The sequence below is a fragment of the Sciurus carolinensis genome, chromosome 11 (genome assembly GCF_902686445.1).
Source record: "Sciurus carolinensis chromosome 11, mSciCar1.2, whole genome shotgun sequence".
NCBI lineage: Eukaryota > Metazoa > Chordata > Mammalia > Rodentia > Sciuridae > Sciurus > Sciurus carolinensis.
Genome location: NC_062223.1, coordinates 68,932,326 through 68,950,845, shown reverse-complemented (window position 1 = coordinate 68,950,845; position 18,520 = coordinate 68,932,326). Strand labels below are relative to the sequence as shown.

General features: G+C 40.7%; 1 protein-coding gene and 1 long non-coding RNA gene across 15 annotated transcripts in view; one reads left to right on the top strand and one right to left on the bottom strand.

Moving 5' to 3' along the window:
- Window positions 1–18,520, top strand: part of Ppfibp2 (PPFIA binding protein 2) — a 149,066-nt gene that overhangs the window by 42,978 nt on the left and 87,568 nt on the right. For all 14 annotated transcript variants that reach the window (XM_047516138.1, XM_047516128.1, XM_047516124.1 and 11 more), the window contains one exon: window positions 3,286–3,491. In XM_047516138.1, coding sequence (XP_047372094.1) covers window positions 3,286–3,491 — 206 coding nt within the window. The remainder of the gene's footprint in view (window positions 1–3,285; window positions 3,492–18,520) is intronic.
- The window catches only part of LOC124958266 (uncharacterized), a 62,489-nt gene that overhangs the window by 19,497 nt on the left and 24,472 nt on the right, over window positions 1–18,520 (bottom strand). The window contains exon 2 of the long non-coding RNA XR_007103859.1: window positions 408–539. This is a non-coding gene — a long non-coding RNA (uncharacterized LOC124958266). The remainder of the gene's footprint in view (window positions 1–407; window positions 540–18,520) is intronic.

Here is an 18,520-nt window from a genome sequence, read left to right as displayed (position 1 = left end):
CAGCCATGGAGTGCTTGCCTAACATGCGCAAAGCCCTGGGTTTGATCCCTAGCACCTCAAAAAAAAAAAAAAAAACAAAACAAAACACTTACTTTTCTGTAAGAATTTTAGTAACATATTTTAGTAGTACATGGGCAAGTTCCCCTTGATTTTGCTCCTAGGAATGTTTTTAACTATTTGTATTGGTTATTTTACTATGTAACAAATTGCCTGAAAACATAGCATCTTAAAATGACAAAACATTTATTATCTCTCAGTTTCTGTGGACCAGGAATGCAGGAGTGCCTTAGTGGGTATTTCTGGCTTAAGGTCTTTCATGAATTTATAGTTAAGACATTGGACAGAGCTACAGTCATCTGGAGGCTTGAAGGAAGCTGGAGGCCTGGCATTCAGGACTGTTTACTCACATGGCTATTGGTACAAGGGCTCAGTTCCAAAGGGTTGTAAGTAGGTGGTAGTAGTTCCTCAACTCATGGACTTTTTCCTTAGGAATGAGTGTCCTTCGAACTGCCAGTAGCCTTCTCCCAGAGCAAGTGAACCTAGAGAGAGAAGAAAGCAGACGTCACTGTGTCTTTTAGAACTTATCATTTGAAGTGGTATTTCTTCTCTTCTTCAGGTATTTACTGATCACACAGAGCAACATATAATGTGGAGGGAACTACATGAAGTGTATGAGTAGATCACTTGGTCCTTTTGGAAACCTGTTATCATACTTTTCTTCTAGTAAGGAAATTTAGAATCATTATATCTCCTGTTGAATAGATTCCTTCTCATTCAGTATCATCTTCTCATTTACATCCTCATTCCCTTAGAAGTCTATTCTTTCCTTAGTTTTCTATCCAATGACTATATCTGATTCTTAGATTTAAAATCAAGTGGATCTTATTATCTGAGGCTTTGCTGTTAATTATCATTACAACTAGCTAAGGGACAAATTATCTCTTAAATATTGTTATCTTTTCATTTTTCCCATCTAGCATTTATTGGCTATTGATTTTGATAAAATATTAAAAGAAATATAAATTGCAAAAAAATCAATCTTTTATGCATATATGCATATATCTATAAAAATAGACAACACATATGTACTCATACACATGCACACATACTATCTAAATAATAGAAAGGAATTCCAAAGCTTTAGGGCACAAGAGTCTTAGAAAAAGGAAAGAACTTATTCAAGGACACACAGTGATAGAAAGTTAATGAAAACCTCTGTCTTTCCACCCACCTTCTTCCTGACCATCTAACATAGGTGTTTGAAATTAGAATATGTTCAGAATGGAGACTTGTTGTTCAGATTTGTAGATTGGAGGTCTTTTGTCCATTTTTCCCCTGAGGTTTGGCTGTGGTAATTCCAGTCAACTCTAAATTGGATTTGTAGGAGCCAAAAAGTGCTGAGCACACACCAGAGTGTGGATAATTGGGCAATTTCTTAGCTCCCCAGTGCCACTGACTTGTTTGTGGATTGTGATCCATGATTCCCTCTACCAGACATTTTCAGAAGGCAAACTTGCAATCAAATACTGTAGTAATTGTTTCCTTCTGTGTGGATTTCTCATTTCCAAACTGCCTGGCAAGTGGGAAGTTGGCTTCTAGAGGAGTAAAGGGACTGAGAATTAGATATCAGGCCTGTAGAATACCCGTGGATGTGGCTGTAAGCAGCTCACATTTTCCAGCAGAGCCCTTATTTCAAATATTTTATCCTTTGGCCTTATAAACAATCTAAAAGTCCTAGAAGTTCCACCATCTACATTGCATTTTCTACGGGGTTTCTTATTGATGAAAGAAGCAAAGAAATTCTCTGTTAGACCATGTCACCCTAGTTTTGATTTGAAAAATATATCATGGTACTTAGTGAAAGAAGACTTTTTGGTTTTGTTCTTCTTAAATAACGGGGTTTAGAAAGGCAGAAGCAGTCCTATTTGGGAACTATCAAATTAGAAAGTGCCGACCTCATATCCCAGATCTCTGAGGAAAACTAAGCATTCTTGTTTTCTAGCTGTTTACTCAAGGATTTATATATGTATTTGATCAGATTCCACTTCAACATCTAGTGGGAAGAGCTTGATGTTGGGAGCTCAGCAAAGTGGGCTTGGATTCTGTTCTCAGAGACATCATAGTTCATAATAGGAAATGAGGTGTGGACATACCTAATAATTAATACAAGTTGGGAAATGTAGTGATCTCCCAAAAGGAGAAGGATTTCAATTCACTAAGCCATCTCCAAATGAGTACGCTAATTCTTGTCTATTTCTGTGAAATAAAATAACCCAAGTATAGTGGCTTAAATCAACTACCACCATTTGTTTCTTTCTAATTCTGTGATTTTGGTAGTACTTGGCAGGTTTGGCTCATATGGTGTTCAGCTGGGGTGGCTTATCTGGAACTGAAGGATCCAAAATGACTTACTCACATGTCTGTCACTATGACTGGGACAGTTGGGATTGTCTTTCTAGAAGGGTAACTGGTCTTTGCTACATAGTGGTTTAGGATCAGAGAAGAAGAGTAGACAATGTCAGACCTCTTAAGGCCCAGGCCTACTGCTGGCATGGTCATTTCCACTGCTTTCCAGTGATAAGAACAAATCACTAGACCAGCCCAGGGTACAGATCTCTCTGTCTCTTATTTGATGCATATAAATCATACAGAATAATGGGTTTCATTGTAGCATATTCATACATGCACATAATATAATTTGATCAGTTTCATTCCCTAATACCTCCCCTTGCCCTTTCCTCCACCCTCCCCCAATACCCTTCCTGTATGGTCTCCCTTTTTCATGGGATCTCTTTTTCTCCTCTTATTTTCACTATTTTTCTGATTCTGGTTTATTTTGCTTAACATAATTTCTGAGTGGAATGCATGTACAGGAATGGGAGGAGTTTTCAGTGGCCATCTGTGCAATATGCATATTGACGTAAAACTTACATATTAATCTAAAAGCTGAAGAGTGAGATCTCATTGTCTTAACTAGCATGTTTTTGGACTCTGGTAAGGGCTGACTGTTTTTTCCAGTTGCCTAAGTACATAAGCTTCATATGTCAGTCTCAGTGGGCCTTTACCACCTCTGATGTGCTTCTTCCTACCAGACCCAGTCCAGATTACACCAGGATGTTTTTGAAAAATTTATATTGTAAATCATTTTGCTGAGGCAAAAGTTATCTTCCAGGCTCTTTATTCAGCCCTTTCCCCTCTCCTTTTACTGCCTTTGCTCTTGACCAGTTCACTGACTGTGGCTTCCACACTTCTTACCCAGGCTTCTGCCTTTTTCTCTTGTTTCAGGCACTAAAACAGGGGCAGATATTAGTGATGGTACCTGTGAGCCTGGACTGTCTTCCCCAGCCCCTTACATGAACCCCCTCCATCTCATCGAGGACTTGAGGCTGGCCCTGGAGATGTTGGAACTTCCTCAGGAGAGAGAAGCCCTTCTGAGCCAGATCCCTGGCCCAACAGCTACCTATATAAAAGAGTGGTTTGAGGAGAGTTTGGTGAGTAGGTCCATTTCTCGATTGGGGAAACACTACTGAGAAACATCATACAGCCTATGGAATGCCACCACTGACCAGTTTGACTCACCTGTACATCCTCTAGCCTCTTCTTCTTCCCATCCAGCTTTGATCAGTTTCATTTGATCAGTTTCCTGCTATGTGATCCTTCCCAGAAGGAGTTTAGAACCTAGTCAAGCATCTTAAGCTATACGTTCTGCCATCCTGTGGTCTATAGTCAGTCTCTTCTGAGAAGAGGAAATCCAGGACCAGAGAAGGGCAAACATGGAAGTTTTCCTACTCCTAGGATTATTCATACTAATTACTGAGTTATAATCCCAGTGTGGGCTTTCTGCCCTCAACTGAATCCCATTACTCCTTGTTTCTTTCCATAATCTAGTACTTGCTTCCTTCATTCATTTCTTTACTTCTGCCCCTACGCCTTACCCTGTAACTACTTCCTGTTCTGAGAATGGAATGTAGATTTGTTAACTATCTCCTATTCACTCTACATTAGGTTCACAGACCTGCTCAGTCTAGGGGAAGGAGATGGGTAACCAAAGTTATAACAGATTTATACCTTTGTTACCCATGTGCTTCCCCAAGGAGACCAGCAGGTTAACCTTAAGAGATTAGTAATATCTAGGAATGAGTAATGTGAGGAACTAGCCCCTTGAGGAGGTAATCTAGAATGCAACCATTGGAGGCCTAGAAGAAGGATTGGATGATGGGAAACCAGAGGAAGAAAGTGTGTGTTACCTAACCTGAGTTTAAGATGAAGGCTGAAAGAGGAGACAAGATGGTGGATAAGTGAGAAGTGACTTTTCTCACAGCTCCATGACTCAGGACTGTGGAATGGAATGAAATTAGAATTCAACAATAAAATAGAAAATAGAAACTAACCTAACACCTGGAGACTAAATAATACACTGTTGAATGAACAGTGGATATCTGAAGAAATCAGGGATGAAATAAAAAAATACTTAGAGGTAAAGAAGAATAACAACACATATCAAAATCTGGGACACTATGAAGGCAGTTCTAAGAGGAAAGTTCATTGCATTGAACTCATTCATTAAAAGAATAGAAAGTCACCAAATAAATAACCTAACTTTACATCTCAAAGTCCTAGAAAGAGAAGAAATAATCAACAACAAAACCAGTAGAAGACAGGAAATAATTAAAATTAGAGCTGAAATTAATGAAATTGAAAGAAAAAAATTTTTTAAATTGATGAAACAAAAATTTGGTTCTTTGAAAAAAAAATAAAATTGATAAACCCTTAAGCAAGATAAAAAAAGAAAAAGAGAAAAGTCAAATTAATAAAATTCACAATGAAAAAGGAAATATCACAGTGAACACTACTGAAATGTAGACAGTAATCAGAAACTATTTTGAAAATTTACTGTAATAAAAAATCTTAAAGACATCAACAAATTTCTAGAGACATATGACCTACCCAAATTGAATCAGGAGGACATAGAAAATTTAAATAGGTCAATTTCAAGCAATGAAATTAAAGACACTATCAAAAGCCTACCAAGAAAGGAAAGCCTAGGACTAGATGGATTCTCAACCAGCCCTTCAAAGAACTAACACCAATCCTCCTAAAAGTATTCCATGAAATAGAAAAGGAGGGAATCCTTCCAAACTCATTCTAAGAAGCTAGTATCACCTGATACCAAAACCAGACAAAGACACATCAAGGAAAGAAAACTTCAGACCAATATCCCTGATGAACATAGATGCAAAAATTCTTAATAAAATCCTGGCAAATTGCATACAAAAACATATTAAAAAGAATGCACCATGATCAAGTGGGGTTCATCCCAGGGATGCAAGGTTGTTTCAACATATGGAAATTCATCAATAGATTTAAAGACAAGAATTATACGATTATATCAATAGGTGCAGAAAAAGCATTTAACAAAATTCAGCATCCATTCATGCTCAAAACACTAGAAAAACTAGGGATAGTAGGAACATACCTCAACGTTGTAAAAGCTATCTATGTTAAGCCCAAGGCCAACATTCTGAATGGAGAAAAACGAAAGCATTCCCTCTAAATGTGGAATAAGACAGGGGTGCCCTCTTTCATCAGTCCGTTACAACATAGTCCTTGAAACCCTAGCCAGAGCAATTAGGCAAAAGAAATAAATTAATTATGAATAAAAAAGGAGAGCTCAAATTACCCGTTTGCCAACAACATGATTCTATATTTAGAAGATAAAAAAAAAAACTGAAGCAGAAAACTTCTAGAACTCATAAATGAATTAAGCAAAATAGCAGGATAATTAAAACGCATAAATCAATTGCATTCCTATACACCAATGGTGAATCAGCCGAAAGAGAAATCAGGAAGACTGTCCCACTCACAGTGACCTCACAAAACAAAACAAAACAAAACAAAACAAAACAAAAAAACTTGGGTATCAGTCTAACAAAAGAGGTGAAAGACCTCTATAATGAAACTACAGAAAACTAAAGAAATAAATTGTAGAAGACCTCAGAGAATGGAAGGATCTCCTATGTTCTTGTATAGACAGAATTAATATTGTCAAAATGGCCATAGTACCAGACAGAAGTGCTATATATATTTAATGCAATTCCTTTTAAAATTCCAATGACATTCTTCATAGAAATAGAAAAAGCAGTCATGAAATTCATTTGGAAAAATAAGAGGCCCAGAATAGCCAAAACAATCCTTAGTGAGAAAATTGATGCAGGAGGCATCAGGATACTAGACCTTTAATTTTGCTACAGAGCTATAGTAACAAAAACAGCATGAGATTGTCACAAAACCAGACATGAATACTAATGGAACAGAAGACACAGAGACAAAATCATATAAATACAGTTATCTCATACTAGACAAACTGACCATAAATATACTTGGTGGAAAGATAGCCTTTTCCAACAAGTGGTGCTGAGAAAAATAGAAATCTATATGTAGCAGAATGAAATTGAACTCCTTCCTTTCATCCTGCACAAAAATCAATTCAAAGTCCATCAAGGACCTAGGCATTAGACAAGAGACCCTACAACTACTATAAGTAAATGTAAGCCCAACTCTCCATCATTTCAGCCTAAGAACTGACTTCCCCAATAAGATTCCTAAAGCAAAAGAAGCAAAATCAAGAATCAATAAATTGGATGGTAACTAAAAAGCGTCTTCATATCATAAGAAACAATCAAGAATGTGAAGAGAGCCTATATAGTGGGAGAAAATCTTTAGCACCTGCACCTCAGAGCATTGATCTCTAGGATGTACAAAGAACTCAAAAAACTTGACACCAAGAAACCAAATAATCCAATCAATAAATGGGCAAAGGAACTGAACAGACACCTCACAGAAGAAATATAATCCATCAACAAATGAAAAAATGTGCAACATCTCTAGCAATGAGAGAAATGCAAATCAAAACTACACTAAGATTTCATTTTACTCCAGTTAAAATGGCAACAATCAAGAATACAAGCAACAATAAGTGTTGGCCAGGTTGTAGGAAAAAGGCACACTCATACATTGCTTGTGGAGCTGAAAATTTGTATAACCACTATGGAAAACAGTATGGAGATTCCTCAGAAAACAGAATGGAACCACCATTTGACCCACTTATCCCACTCCTTGGTTTATATCCAAAGGACTTAAAATAAGCATACTACAGTGGTGCAGCCACTTCAATGTTTATAGCAGCTCAATTCACAATAGCCAAGCTATGGAACCAAACTAGGTGCCCTTCAAAAGATGAATATGTAAAGAAACTGTGGTATATATATACAATGGAATATTACTTAGTCATAAAGAAGAATGAAATCATGGTGTTTGCCAGTAAATGGATGGAACTAGAGACTATCATGCTAAGTGAAATAAGTCAATCGAAACAAACCAAAGGCTGGATACTAACACACAATAAGGGGGAAAAGAATGAGGTTCATTGGATTAGACAGGGGAATGAAGGGAAGGGAGGGAGGAATGGGATTAGGAAAGACAGTAGAATAAATCAAACATAACTTTCCTATGTTCGTATGTGAATGCACGACCAGTGAAACTCCACATCATGTACAGCCACAAAAATGGGATCCTAATTAGAATAAGTTATAACATGTATGTATAATATGTCAAAGAAACACTCTATTGTCATATATATCTAAAAACAAATTTTTTAAAAGTAAAAAAAAAAAAATAGACACACACACACACAAGAATCAAGGCTGAGATGCAGTCTTCTAATGCTAGTGTCAGCACACCTGATTCAAAATTGGAAAGTATGCATAGAGGTGGAAGGGCAGGAGCAGGAGCATTAAATTGGGAGGTAGTGGTTGATATTAGAGAGCACAAGATAAGGAAGTTGAGATATCCCTATCCGGAGACCATGTCATTTGTGATTAAACAGACTGTATTCCAGATGCCATTGCCAGCTTTTTGTTCTAGAGGTCTCTGTCAGTACGGTCTCATTTCCATGCCTTCCTCTGAACATCGAATAGTTCTTTATTATAGTCATTATATGTGTTATTCAATATTTTCATTACATAAACTATCTGCCTGTGTTCTGTGTAATATCCCTATACTAATGTGGTAGACAGAATAATGGCCCTCCAAATGCACCTGTATACTAATGACCAGAACCTGTGATCATGTTATCTTTCACAGTGAAGGGGAAGTTTGTAGATGGAAATAAGGTTTCAAATTAGCTGACCTTAAAATAGGGATAGTAGCCTGGATTATACAGGCGGACCCAGTGTAATCATAAGAGTCCTCATAAGAGCCTTCTCTTCTATTTCATTAGACTCCAGAAATTTATTTTATTTTCTACCACTCAGCTCTACCCAGAACTTTACCAACTCATAACCAAGAGATTAACTGAAGTGTCCTTCTGACCAAAAGCCCAGGCTACCCATAGTATAGCAATATTCTTCACTGTACAGCTTAAAATGAGTATGGATGTTTCTCAGTCATCTTGTATGGGTGTACCTTAATTTATGTGACAGTTTCTCTAATATTCATATGTAGATTATTTTTAATCTTTCACTAATATGTGGTATTGTTTCAGTGAATATCTTTGTCCAGAAATATTTGTCCTTATCTCTAGATATTTCCTAGAAGTATAATTGCAAAGTTCAAGTAGGTTACCAGATAAAATATGGGATAGTTTAAGTTTGATTAAAATTAAAATTTGATTTTAGATAATCAATGAATAATTTTTTACTAAGTCTGCCCTATATGGTTTGCTAAATCTGGCAACTTTAAACCAAAAGTATTAGTATCTTTAAATCTTTTGGCACATTTTTCCCAAATCAATTTTCAGAAGAATATGATCATTTATATTTTCATTGGCAGGGTTTGAGGTGAGTCTATCACACAGCATCCTGATCAGCAAGAATCACTAAGATTAAAAGGAGCTTTTCAAAGGGGAAAATGTTTTCCTGTTATTTTTACATTTTGCATTTATCTGTTTAATGAGCAGGCTAAACATTTTTTAAAATTATTTTATTAGTATTTATTCTTTTGCATGTTCTCTAAGTTTTTAATCTTATACCCCCAAAGTTATTCTCCATATATGCATGTTCATATACTCAGTATTTTAATATTATATTTAAATTATTAAAGTATTCCCAAATGAGAATTTTTTAGAGGTAGGTCAAAAAATAGTTCTAATATTTTCTTCCTTCATATCTAGAGATTGCCCTTGAGCTGCCTGGGTGAGCCTGTCCCACTCTATTCTGTTCATATTCTCTGCTCTTGCTTTCTTTTGAGATTTTAGTGCTTATGTATATATTTGAACAATTTCTTTTTACTAGTCCTTTGTTTTATTTGTGGTGTGTATTCTGTTTATTTTTAAATGCTGTTTATGGTGCTGTTTGGGACATAGAATTTTAAAAGGTTATAATTAACTCCATCATTCTTCCTAGTTTGGATTTCTTCTTTTCCTTTTAGTCCTAAAAAAGGCCTTTTGTAACCTTATATCTAATAAGCATTTGCCTGTATCTTCAGTAGGTTTATGATTGGATTTTTATCTTCTGGTTAACTCTAATTTACCAGTATTTTTTAATGTGTGGTATGAAAACTGGATTTTAACTTTTAAAATTTTTCTTTGGAAATTTATAAAAAATATTTTTGATCCAAAGGCAGTAAATGAGGTTGTTATTTTTGCAGATTCACTGCACAAAACAGCTTGTCTTCATGTTTGCAGATTTGTTTGGGAGTTATTTACAATGGTTTGGTGAATGTTTCCTTTGGTGAGAAGATTTCCCTAAAATTTATTGCATTCATAAATCTTTTAGAATAATTAAGGCCATCAGCAACCTATGAATGGTATACTTTTAGGAGGTAAGAAGTTCATATAAACATTCCAAGAAATCAGAGCTGGATGTTAAGATTTTGACTCTGAACAGAGTTAACCTGTCAGTTTTTCAGGTCTTGCAGACCTCAAGTCAGTTTACACTCTGACCATATACACAATCTGCACTAGTTCTTATCTGTATGGAAATAGAATTCAGAGCAATGAATGAATTCACTGGGCATTTTAGATTTGTCCTTTTGGTTAGAAGCCTTTGCTACACACATTTTGATCTGAGGCCCAGCAGCTTGTGGTTACCCACAGATATCTTGTGAAAAAATACAGAATATGTATCTAGGTGATACATAGGCAAATTAAAGTGTAAGAAGCATTGTTTTAATCACAGAGACTCACAGATATCCATAAGAATCACCTGTGGATTAGGATTGAAACCTGAATTAATGAGAAAGTTTGGGGCATTAGGAAGAATTGACCAATGCCTTCTCATTCATGATGTCTATGCATCCTTTGCGTGCTTTCTCCATTCTCCTTCATAGACACACATATCTCAGAGTTACTGATTTGTCATAATATTGGCCTGACTTGGTCCACCTCTGTCTCCTGATATCTCTATCATTACTTCCTCCTGTAAAGGGGTGCAAGTAAAAAGGAGGCTTATATATCTCTATCAAGATGTCTAGATGATAGGTAACCTCAGGTTAAATCAGTGGTTCTGGATGACCTTGAAGTCTCTGGCTCTTCCCATCTTTCTGCCCCTCTATCCTTAGGGGTTGGTTTTCTTCAGGCATGTCCCCTAATGGTTGCAAGATGGCTAATGGAATTCTAGGCAACATGTCCTCACACAGACGGAACTACACAGCCATGTCCAGCAGTAGGGAACAGTTCCTTTACTATGTCTTTTTTGTTTGTTTCTTTTTCTTTTTTAACCAAGTGGGAAAGTTTCTCTGAAGCTTTCCAACAGATTTACTATTGGTCCCAGGATTTATTCACATTTGCGTACTCTAAGCTGAAAGGGTGACTGGGGAAGCAAGTACAGGTTGAGCATCCCTAATCTAAAAGTTTGGGATTTTGAGCATTTTGGACTTCAGATTTTGGGATTAGGGATGCTTATCTGGTAAAGTCTACAAGTATTCCAAAGTTTTAAAAGATTCAAAATTTAAAACACTGCTGATCCCAAGCATTTCATACAAGGTACTTAACTTGTATTCGCATTTCCATTTTCCACAGTAGGAGGTAGCCTCTGTAAGAAAAGAATTATGGAGTTAGGGAACATGAGTGTCCCTTAGGAAGACAGCTTAGAGTGACTGCCACTCTTCTACTTGGCTGACAAATTCTTTCCACATTTCTTCCATTTTTAAAACTCAAATTCCTGAAGAAAAGAATCTTATTGACCTAGCTAATAATTTGGGAGCTAAATTCTCCAGACCCATAAAAATATATTAAGTGCAAATGAAATAGAAAATTTAAAACTTTTAATTAAAGCACTAACCAAGGACCAGTCAACTGGCCAGAAGGAAAAGTAGTGGTAGGAAATGTGGTTTCTTACTGTTGCTGTTCATGGGGGACTGTTCATGGATCTCCAGGCCCATGGTATCTGAGGTCCATTAAAAAAAAAAAAAAAAAAAATAGAGCTCCTGGAGAGTCAATGGTGGAAGTCGGGGAGTGGTTGGTGGTTAGAATAGGACAAATAGCAGACTAATCCTGGGCCTGCCTTTTGTGTCTTAAATGAAGAGAGAGCTCCTGATCCTGGTGCATCATACTAGGCAGCAGTGTTTCTTTGGAGTGGAGCTAGTTTCTTCTCTGCTTGGTCTTGGCAGGACTGAGACACAGCTGGACCAGTGTGGTCAACAGGAGCCCTGCTGGCCAGGACTTTCTACCTGTAGATGGGTATAAACTGGTCAGATCATCTTAAAGTCCATTTAGTGCAGACCCACCCATGTTCAGTAATGTAGTATTGTGAGTTTCCAGGGCTCTGGGGCCTGAACCCATGTCCTGCTCCTTGTGGAATCCTACCAGTGGGAACCTAGGCTTTCCTTGGTAAGGTTACAGGTGTCCTGGTCAGTATGCCTGGGCAGGTAGAAGCAAGCTGAACCAAAATCAGGGAGTAGGGGAGGAAGCAAGGAGTTCAAAGGCCAGAGTTCTAACCTGGCTCTGCCACTCCTTTGTGACTTTGGCCAATCCTCTCTTCTCTCCTCAGTAAGTATGTTGAGAAGATGTGGGTTCCAGGCCTAAAAGGACATATGTGGGACTCATTGAGGGAAAGACAAAAAGGTTTGTGTTCCCTTGGCATAGGAACAGAATCTGTGTCTGAATTCTGAGCCTGTCTCTGCAAAGTTAGTGGATAAGACTCTTGTATCGGGAATTACTTGGAGTTAGGCAAGCTGGGGACTGGCCTGCAGAGAGGCATCAGTGACGCTGTGGTTCAGCAGAAGTATGACTCAGGAGATGGGCAGGTGGTCTTTATGTTTGACAGACAGGGCCAAGCTTAGGGTCAGTGCTTACAGAGGATAAAGTAAAGGCCTTGCTGACTGATGCATCTCTGTTGTGATGGGAAGGGAGCCAAGTTCCAGACAGGGACAGCCTACTCTTCTCTGTTTGCTATGGTGAAGCATGGGATGGTACCCTCAGGAGCAATTGGCTATTTCAGGTCAAGGCTCCTGAACCTCACTGGTACTCCTGAAGTCCAGGAAGAGGAAAGTGCTCCTCAGTGGCCCTGATACATGCCACAGGCAAGAAGCCACTGTGACTACTTCCAGGATTAGGGCTGTACCTTGAGTATACTTTCTTATGATCTGCAAGGGGTGCAGTGGTTGAGCCTCACAAAGAGGTTAGCCAGCCAGATCCAAATGGGCTCTACAGGCTTGGGACAACTAATCTACTGAATCAGTAGATGCAGTACTGGGGTACAGAGTGCAGATTAGTGTCCCAGGATTTGGGGTGATGCCCCAAAAATACCAGAGCCAGCAGTGTCCAGAAGCCAGGGTGCTTCTCTAACATTCTGATACATACACCCCTATCTCCAACAGCAGCCATTCCACCTGCCATTGAAGAATGTGGATATGAGCCAATGAGGTCCTTGGTAAAGGTTCAAGATAAAGTTAGAGAAAGGGCAGGCAAACTCAGCAGCAGCAGAGTGCGGGCAAGTCAGGGCCATGTTTAGGTTCCAGGGAGGGGGCAGTGATTGGCAAAGAGCCTGTAGGGGACTGTCCTCTGGGCTCTCTTTGAAACTGGAGTACAATTAGCAGGTTTGTCTACCCATTTTTGGCCAAACTTTACAGGGTTGCAGGTCTTGGGCAGTGTGCTTAGGTAGGTAGAAGCAAGCTGAACACAAAGTGAAGGAGTAGGGGAGCCAGGAAGAATTTAAAAGGCCAGTGTTCACTCACTTGTGTTTGACTTTGGCTAAACCTCTTCTTCTCCCCTCTGGGACCCAGTTTCTATACTGGAAATTATGGCAGATTTGGTCTGTGTCTGCAAGATCTGGTCAAGCATCTACTCTGTGGTTTGTTCTAAGGGCTGTATAAGCTGTACAAGCTCTTTGTAAGCACTAGTCTTGGCCTAGCAGAGACAGGTTGGTAGCCTCAAGATGTGACCGCCCCTATGTCAGGATTCAGCAGAAGCCCACATCTCAAGAGCAGTGAAGAGGGCTGTCCTGCATGGGTGACCTCTGCTGGGCCCACTGGGCTGGGGAGGAAGGCCCCATCTAGGGTTTATGCTCACCTCTGACATCCCACCAGTCAGGGAAGGCAACAACCTCAGTTATCTTTTCAACTAGTTTCTCATGGAACAAAGACCCAGGCCCAGGAGAGGGCAGAGCCATCTCCCCACCCCTGCACTTGTCAGCTCCCAATCACCTTGTCACAGATGGCAGCTTCTTCAGCTGCCAGCTTCTCAAACAAAGCCAGTGCATTCCTGCCAGATTCAGCTGGTGATCTTTCATTCTGGCCAAAGAGGCAAATCTGTTTACCATATTGAAATATTGAAAAGGCAGAGGAGTTGTAAAAATGATGGGGAGAAAAAGCTGTTTTATGAATCATAAAATGCGAGCCTGAGTTTCTCTTCCTATGTGATTCACTTCTGCATTCCCATTCTCCAGTAAGGGCAGGGAACAGAAACAGGTCCGGACATATTTGCCTTGAAATTTTAATTTTGAAAAGTTCAAGACAGGAGTTTTGTGGGAATTTTTTTCCTCTGAACTTTAAAAGAGAGAAGGGGAGATTTGGTGTTTATTTTTCAAGGGGAAAACAGTTAACCCTGTGCCAGTCAATTTCTAATGTTTGTTTCTTACTGCCACTATGACAGGTGTGAAGTCAAGTGAGAGCTTGAGAAAGGGCTGAGTGTCTGGTGCTTGCTTTCCTGTGCTTAGTCCCAAGGGACTCCTGTCCATGCTGTTGGTGGTTCTTTGTCCTTGTGCAGTACTTAAAGAGGCCACTAGGTGGGAGTCGGGGACAAATACTGGGAAGTCTAAATCCCAAGGAATAGGAATAGGAAAACAATAGGAGCATTTTATGAGTGGGATTGATACAAATATATATATATATGTATATATACATATATATACACACGTGTACATGTACATATATATACACACATTATAGTATATATGTATGTCATCTTTGGATTAGAAAGATGGCATGAGCACCTCTTATTGATGAAGCTGCTTGACAGTATACCTTGGACATCTGAAAAAGAGTGAGTTTGTTCTCCTTTTCCTTTGAAATCAGTAGGCAAAGAGTAGGCAGGAGAGGCCTCCACTGTGGAAGTGTGGGGAAGAGACAGGGAGGCTAAGAGTCCTGGGAGCACAGACTTGACCTTCCATTGCTGATGGTAAGAAAGCCTCTCTGAACTCCTTGACTCAAGTGCCTTTTGATGGGGTGCTGGTAGTTTAGCTCTCCACATTCCAGGAAGCATTTCCTAGCTCATGTGTCTGCCAGCCTGCCCTAGAAAAGCTTCCTGTGCCCTCAAGGATTTTCAATGCATTTTTCCTAGCAAAGCACCCCACAGTGGGGGGCTTTCCACTACTGCAAATTAGCAGTTTTACCTTTCCTAGATTTTTAATCCTCTCTCCCCAAGTAAATTGTGTTCTACTAAATTCTAGTAATCTGGATCCTTTCAGACCTGACCAAAAGAGACTATTTCAGTCCTCAAAAACCAATGTTTATAAATGACCAAGAATGTGCAAACACTGGGGAAAGAGCAAATAAATCTTTCCTTACTAAATTTCCTGCTTCAGGCCCAGGGGGCGTGGTGGGTGATGTTGCCAGGTTAACATAACTTAAGGTCTGAGCATGTAGACACCCACTCACCCTCCACCCGCAAAGAAGGCCTGTCAGAGCCACACCACAGAGTGCCTTCTGCTCCTTTAGGACCTGCTAGTGGGCAGGCTCACTGGAATTCATGCTTCTATTGCCCAACATTTCAAGAAACTTCTGGAAGTTATTTTCAACCTCTGCTCCTCCAGGTGTGGTCCTGGGGCAGCTGTTTGAGCCTCTCCTGGGAGCTTGTTAGCAATGCACAGTTTCAGACTCCATTCCCAACCTGCTGGATCAGAAGCTGCACTTGTGCTAGAGCCCCCTTCAGCCCTGTCAATTCATTATAGATGGGGGGGCTTTGTTCTAAACCAGGGGTTAGTGAACTATGGGCTACATTTGTTCCACACCCTACCAGCTGAGGATGATTTTCACATTTTTCAATGATTGAAGAAAACTCGCAAGAATATTCTGTGGTGTGAAGATGATATAAAATTCGAATTTCAGTGTACATAAAAAAAGTTTTGCTAAAGCACAGCCACACTCATTTGTCTACATATTGGCTGTGGCTACTTTCACTCTACTACTAGTAGAAATTGTGTATCATCTGGCCCTAATACTGACCCATTTTGGAGTTGTGTTCTGAATACTTGTGCAGTGGTTGTGACGAGGATGCAACTTTGTGCTCAGGACCTCCTGGGCTGAGCTCCTCCTTCTCAGGAGTGGCAGGCCACTATGCAGCATATCTGCTAAAGGACACAGCCTGTATCCTAGTAATGAGGGGGTGTCCTGAAAGCTAGCCCCATGGTCCAGAGGCCAAGGCTCAGGGTTGAGCAGAACCCAGGACACAGGTGATGGGTCAGCAGAATGGATGTGACTCATATGTCCACAATTCTTCCCCATAGGATGCTGCTGACTCCTGGTAGTTGGTAGGAGGAAGACCTCAGGGATCTTCCTCAATCATTTGCTGGGGTCTCTAATCTAGACCCCCAGATGAGGGTGGGGGGCAAGCTACAGTGTGTTCCTCTGTCCAAACCTGACCACTCTGGCCTCAGTAGGGCTCACAGGTCTGTCAGTCCCATATTCTCCTGTTCTTTGTCCCCATCTGGTTGCCTTATATTCCAGACAGTCATGAGTTGAGTCTGGTTGTAGGTGAGTGGAATGCTTCTGGGAATCCCTGAGGGCTCTCAGGGTCAGTGTTATGACCCCAGTTTTGTGGTTTACAAGATTCCACCTCACAAGAACAGTATAATGGAAGCAGGAACCCCAGTCCCCCCACTCCCATCCCAATAAAATGGGCAGCCTAAACCCTTGGGAGTAACTCCTGAGACTTAAACCCAGGTTTTCAACCTGATGGGCGTCACAGACCATTTTTATAACCTCATGAAAACTGTGTTTTCAGAGAATAGAGATTTATATATATGAATAGTACTTTGTATTTATCTTATGATTATATATGGGTACTTACCTGATACCCTGAAGCCCATCTGTGGCCCACCATCGACCCCTAGCAGGACGGCCTTCTGCGTGAGTGTGGCATAGTCATGGTTCACCTTGCTGGCAAGGTGTGATAAGGGAGCCCTGAAAGGGCTCACCACCAGGGATTAGTAAGCAGGTGCCTAAAACTCCTGCATTCTCTGCGTCTCGCTCATCCCCATCCCTTTCTCTCCTTCCAGCCATGTATAAGTGCCCTGCTCCTAGATCTTTTGGAGTGTTTCTTTGTGGGTTTTTGAATTGAATGATAATATAACTAAAATGTGCTTTGGTGTTTTTTTTTTTTTTTTAATAAGGTAAAATCACTACTTAAGGCTACATAAAAATATGTTAAGAATTTGGCTCAGCCTGTCTGGATTTCTCCCTCCAACCCCCTTCTCTTTACCCTTTCTCCTCCCCTACTCTTCCTTTCCTCCCCAACCCCTGACTTCCCCTGCTTTGTTTATCACAGGTGTGAAATGAGCTAAGGTGAAATTGGCACTGCCTTTTCCTGAGTCAAGCAACATTACACTAAGGAAACAGACCTTAAAATCTCTTTTCTCCAAGTCAATTTTTTGTCTTCCTTTGCTGCTCTCACCATTTGAGCCTCACTCTTTCATTCTGAGAAGGCTTGAGTTTCTACTGTGTACTAGGAATTGTGGGAGGCATGGAAGTGAGAGGAGTGAGTCAGAAATCAGATGTACTTCCTGTGGCTGCTGTAGTAGAGAGGCCTGTCAACTGTCAGCTGTGGTTCAGTGAACTAGAGAAGAGAATGGGTGTTCCAGACAGAGTAGGGGAGGGGAAGCTTCCTGCAGGGCTGCATCTGAACACCTCTGCAAGGAGGTTAGCAGGGCTGATGAGAAGCAGCTATGCTGCCACTTTGTCACCTGTCTCCTCTCCTAAACTATAACTTGTAGAAGGGCATTGGATTATTCCAAAGAGAGTGAGCCACTCTGTCCCACCTTTCTTTCTCCAGCTCCCAAATCAACTTCCTAGCCTCCTCTCTGGAGCCCCAGTTTCACCTTTATTACATATCATCTAGCAAATTCTTTATCTAGGGCAGAAAATCAGTGTCTTTTGCTTTGGGTGTTGGGCAAATGTGTGTAGACCTATTGAATTTATTCATTTGACTTTCCCAGGCTTTTAGACAGGAAAAAGAAAAGAAAAACACTGCCCCTGTACTCTTAAAGACGTTCTTCATTAGTACATTCTATCGTAGTCTGGGCCATACTCTGGAACTGGGCCAGAGGCCCAAAAAGAGCTCAGAGCAGGGCAGTACAACCTGCTTTTCCTTCTGGTCTCTGATCTGGGTGTGTCTCCAGGAATGTATTCCTCCCCCATGCCAGCTGCTGGCTAGCGCTGTTCTCCCTGCACCTCCAGGCCAGGCCAGCCTGCCTAAGCTGTGCAACCAGACCTGGTCTTTGGGCCATACTTCTGGGCCTTGGTGAACACTGATGCCATGCTGAGGGACCTGCTGACACCCAATAAGGCCTTCTCTTTAGGTTGGGACTTCCAGGGAACTCCCTGTTGCCCCCCCACAGGCATGGGAAGGCCCCCTGCAGTCACAAGAATTGAGCCTGCAAGTCATTTATGCCGGTAGAGTGCACAGCCCTTGCATGTAACCGCCGTTCCCACTACACCACATCAAAGATCACTTTCATAGCCAAAGGCCACACATTAAGGGCTGGGCAAGGGAGAAAAGCAGTTTTTAGGGGGAGCTCTCAAAGGAGCTGGAGTGAGCAGGAGGTAGGGGTGGCATCTGGGGAGTTCTGAGTAGGCCACCCTGGACAGCCAGCATGTGACTGGCCCATAGGAAAGCACACTGCTCCCTGTCTCCTCTAGCCTCTCTAAGGCTCCTGCCTCCCAGAGCTATTCCCGGGTCTCATGGAAACACATGAAGTGGTCTCACCCTTACCACCTCCCCAGTTTGTAAAGCAGGTCCTAGAGTGTGGGGGACAGTCAGGGAGGAGTCTGGGCTTGATAGAAGCCATACCTCCTGGTTTGGAATGTG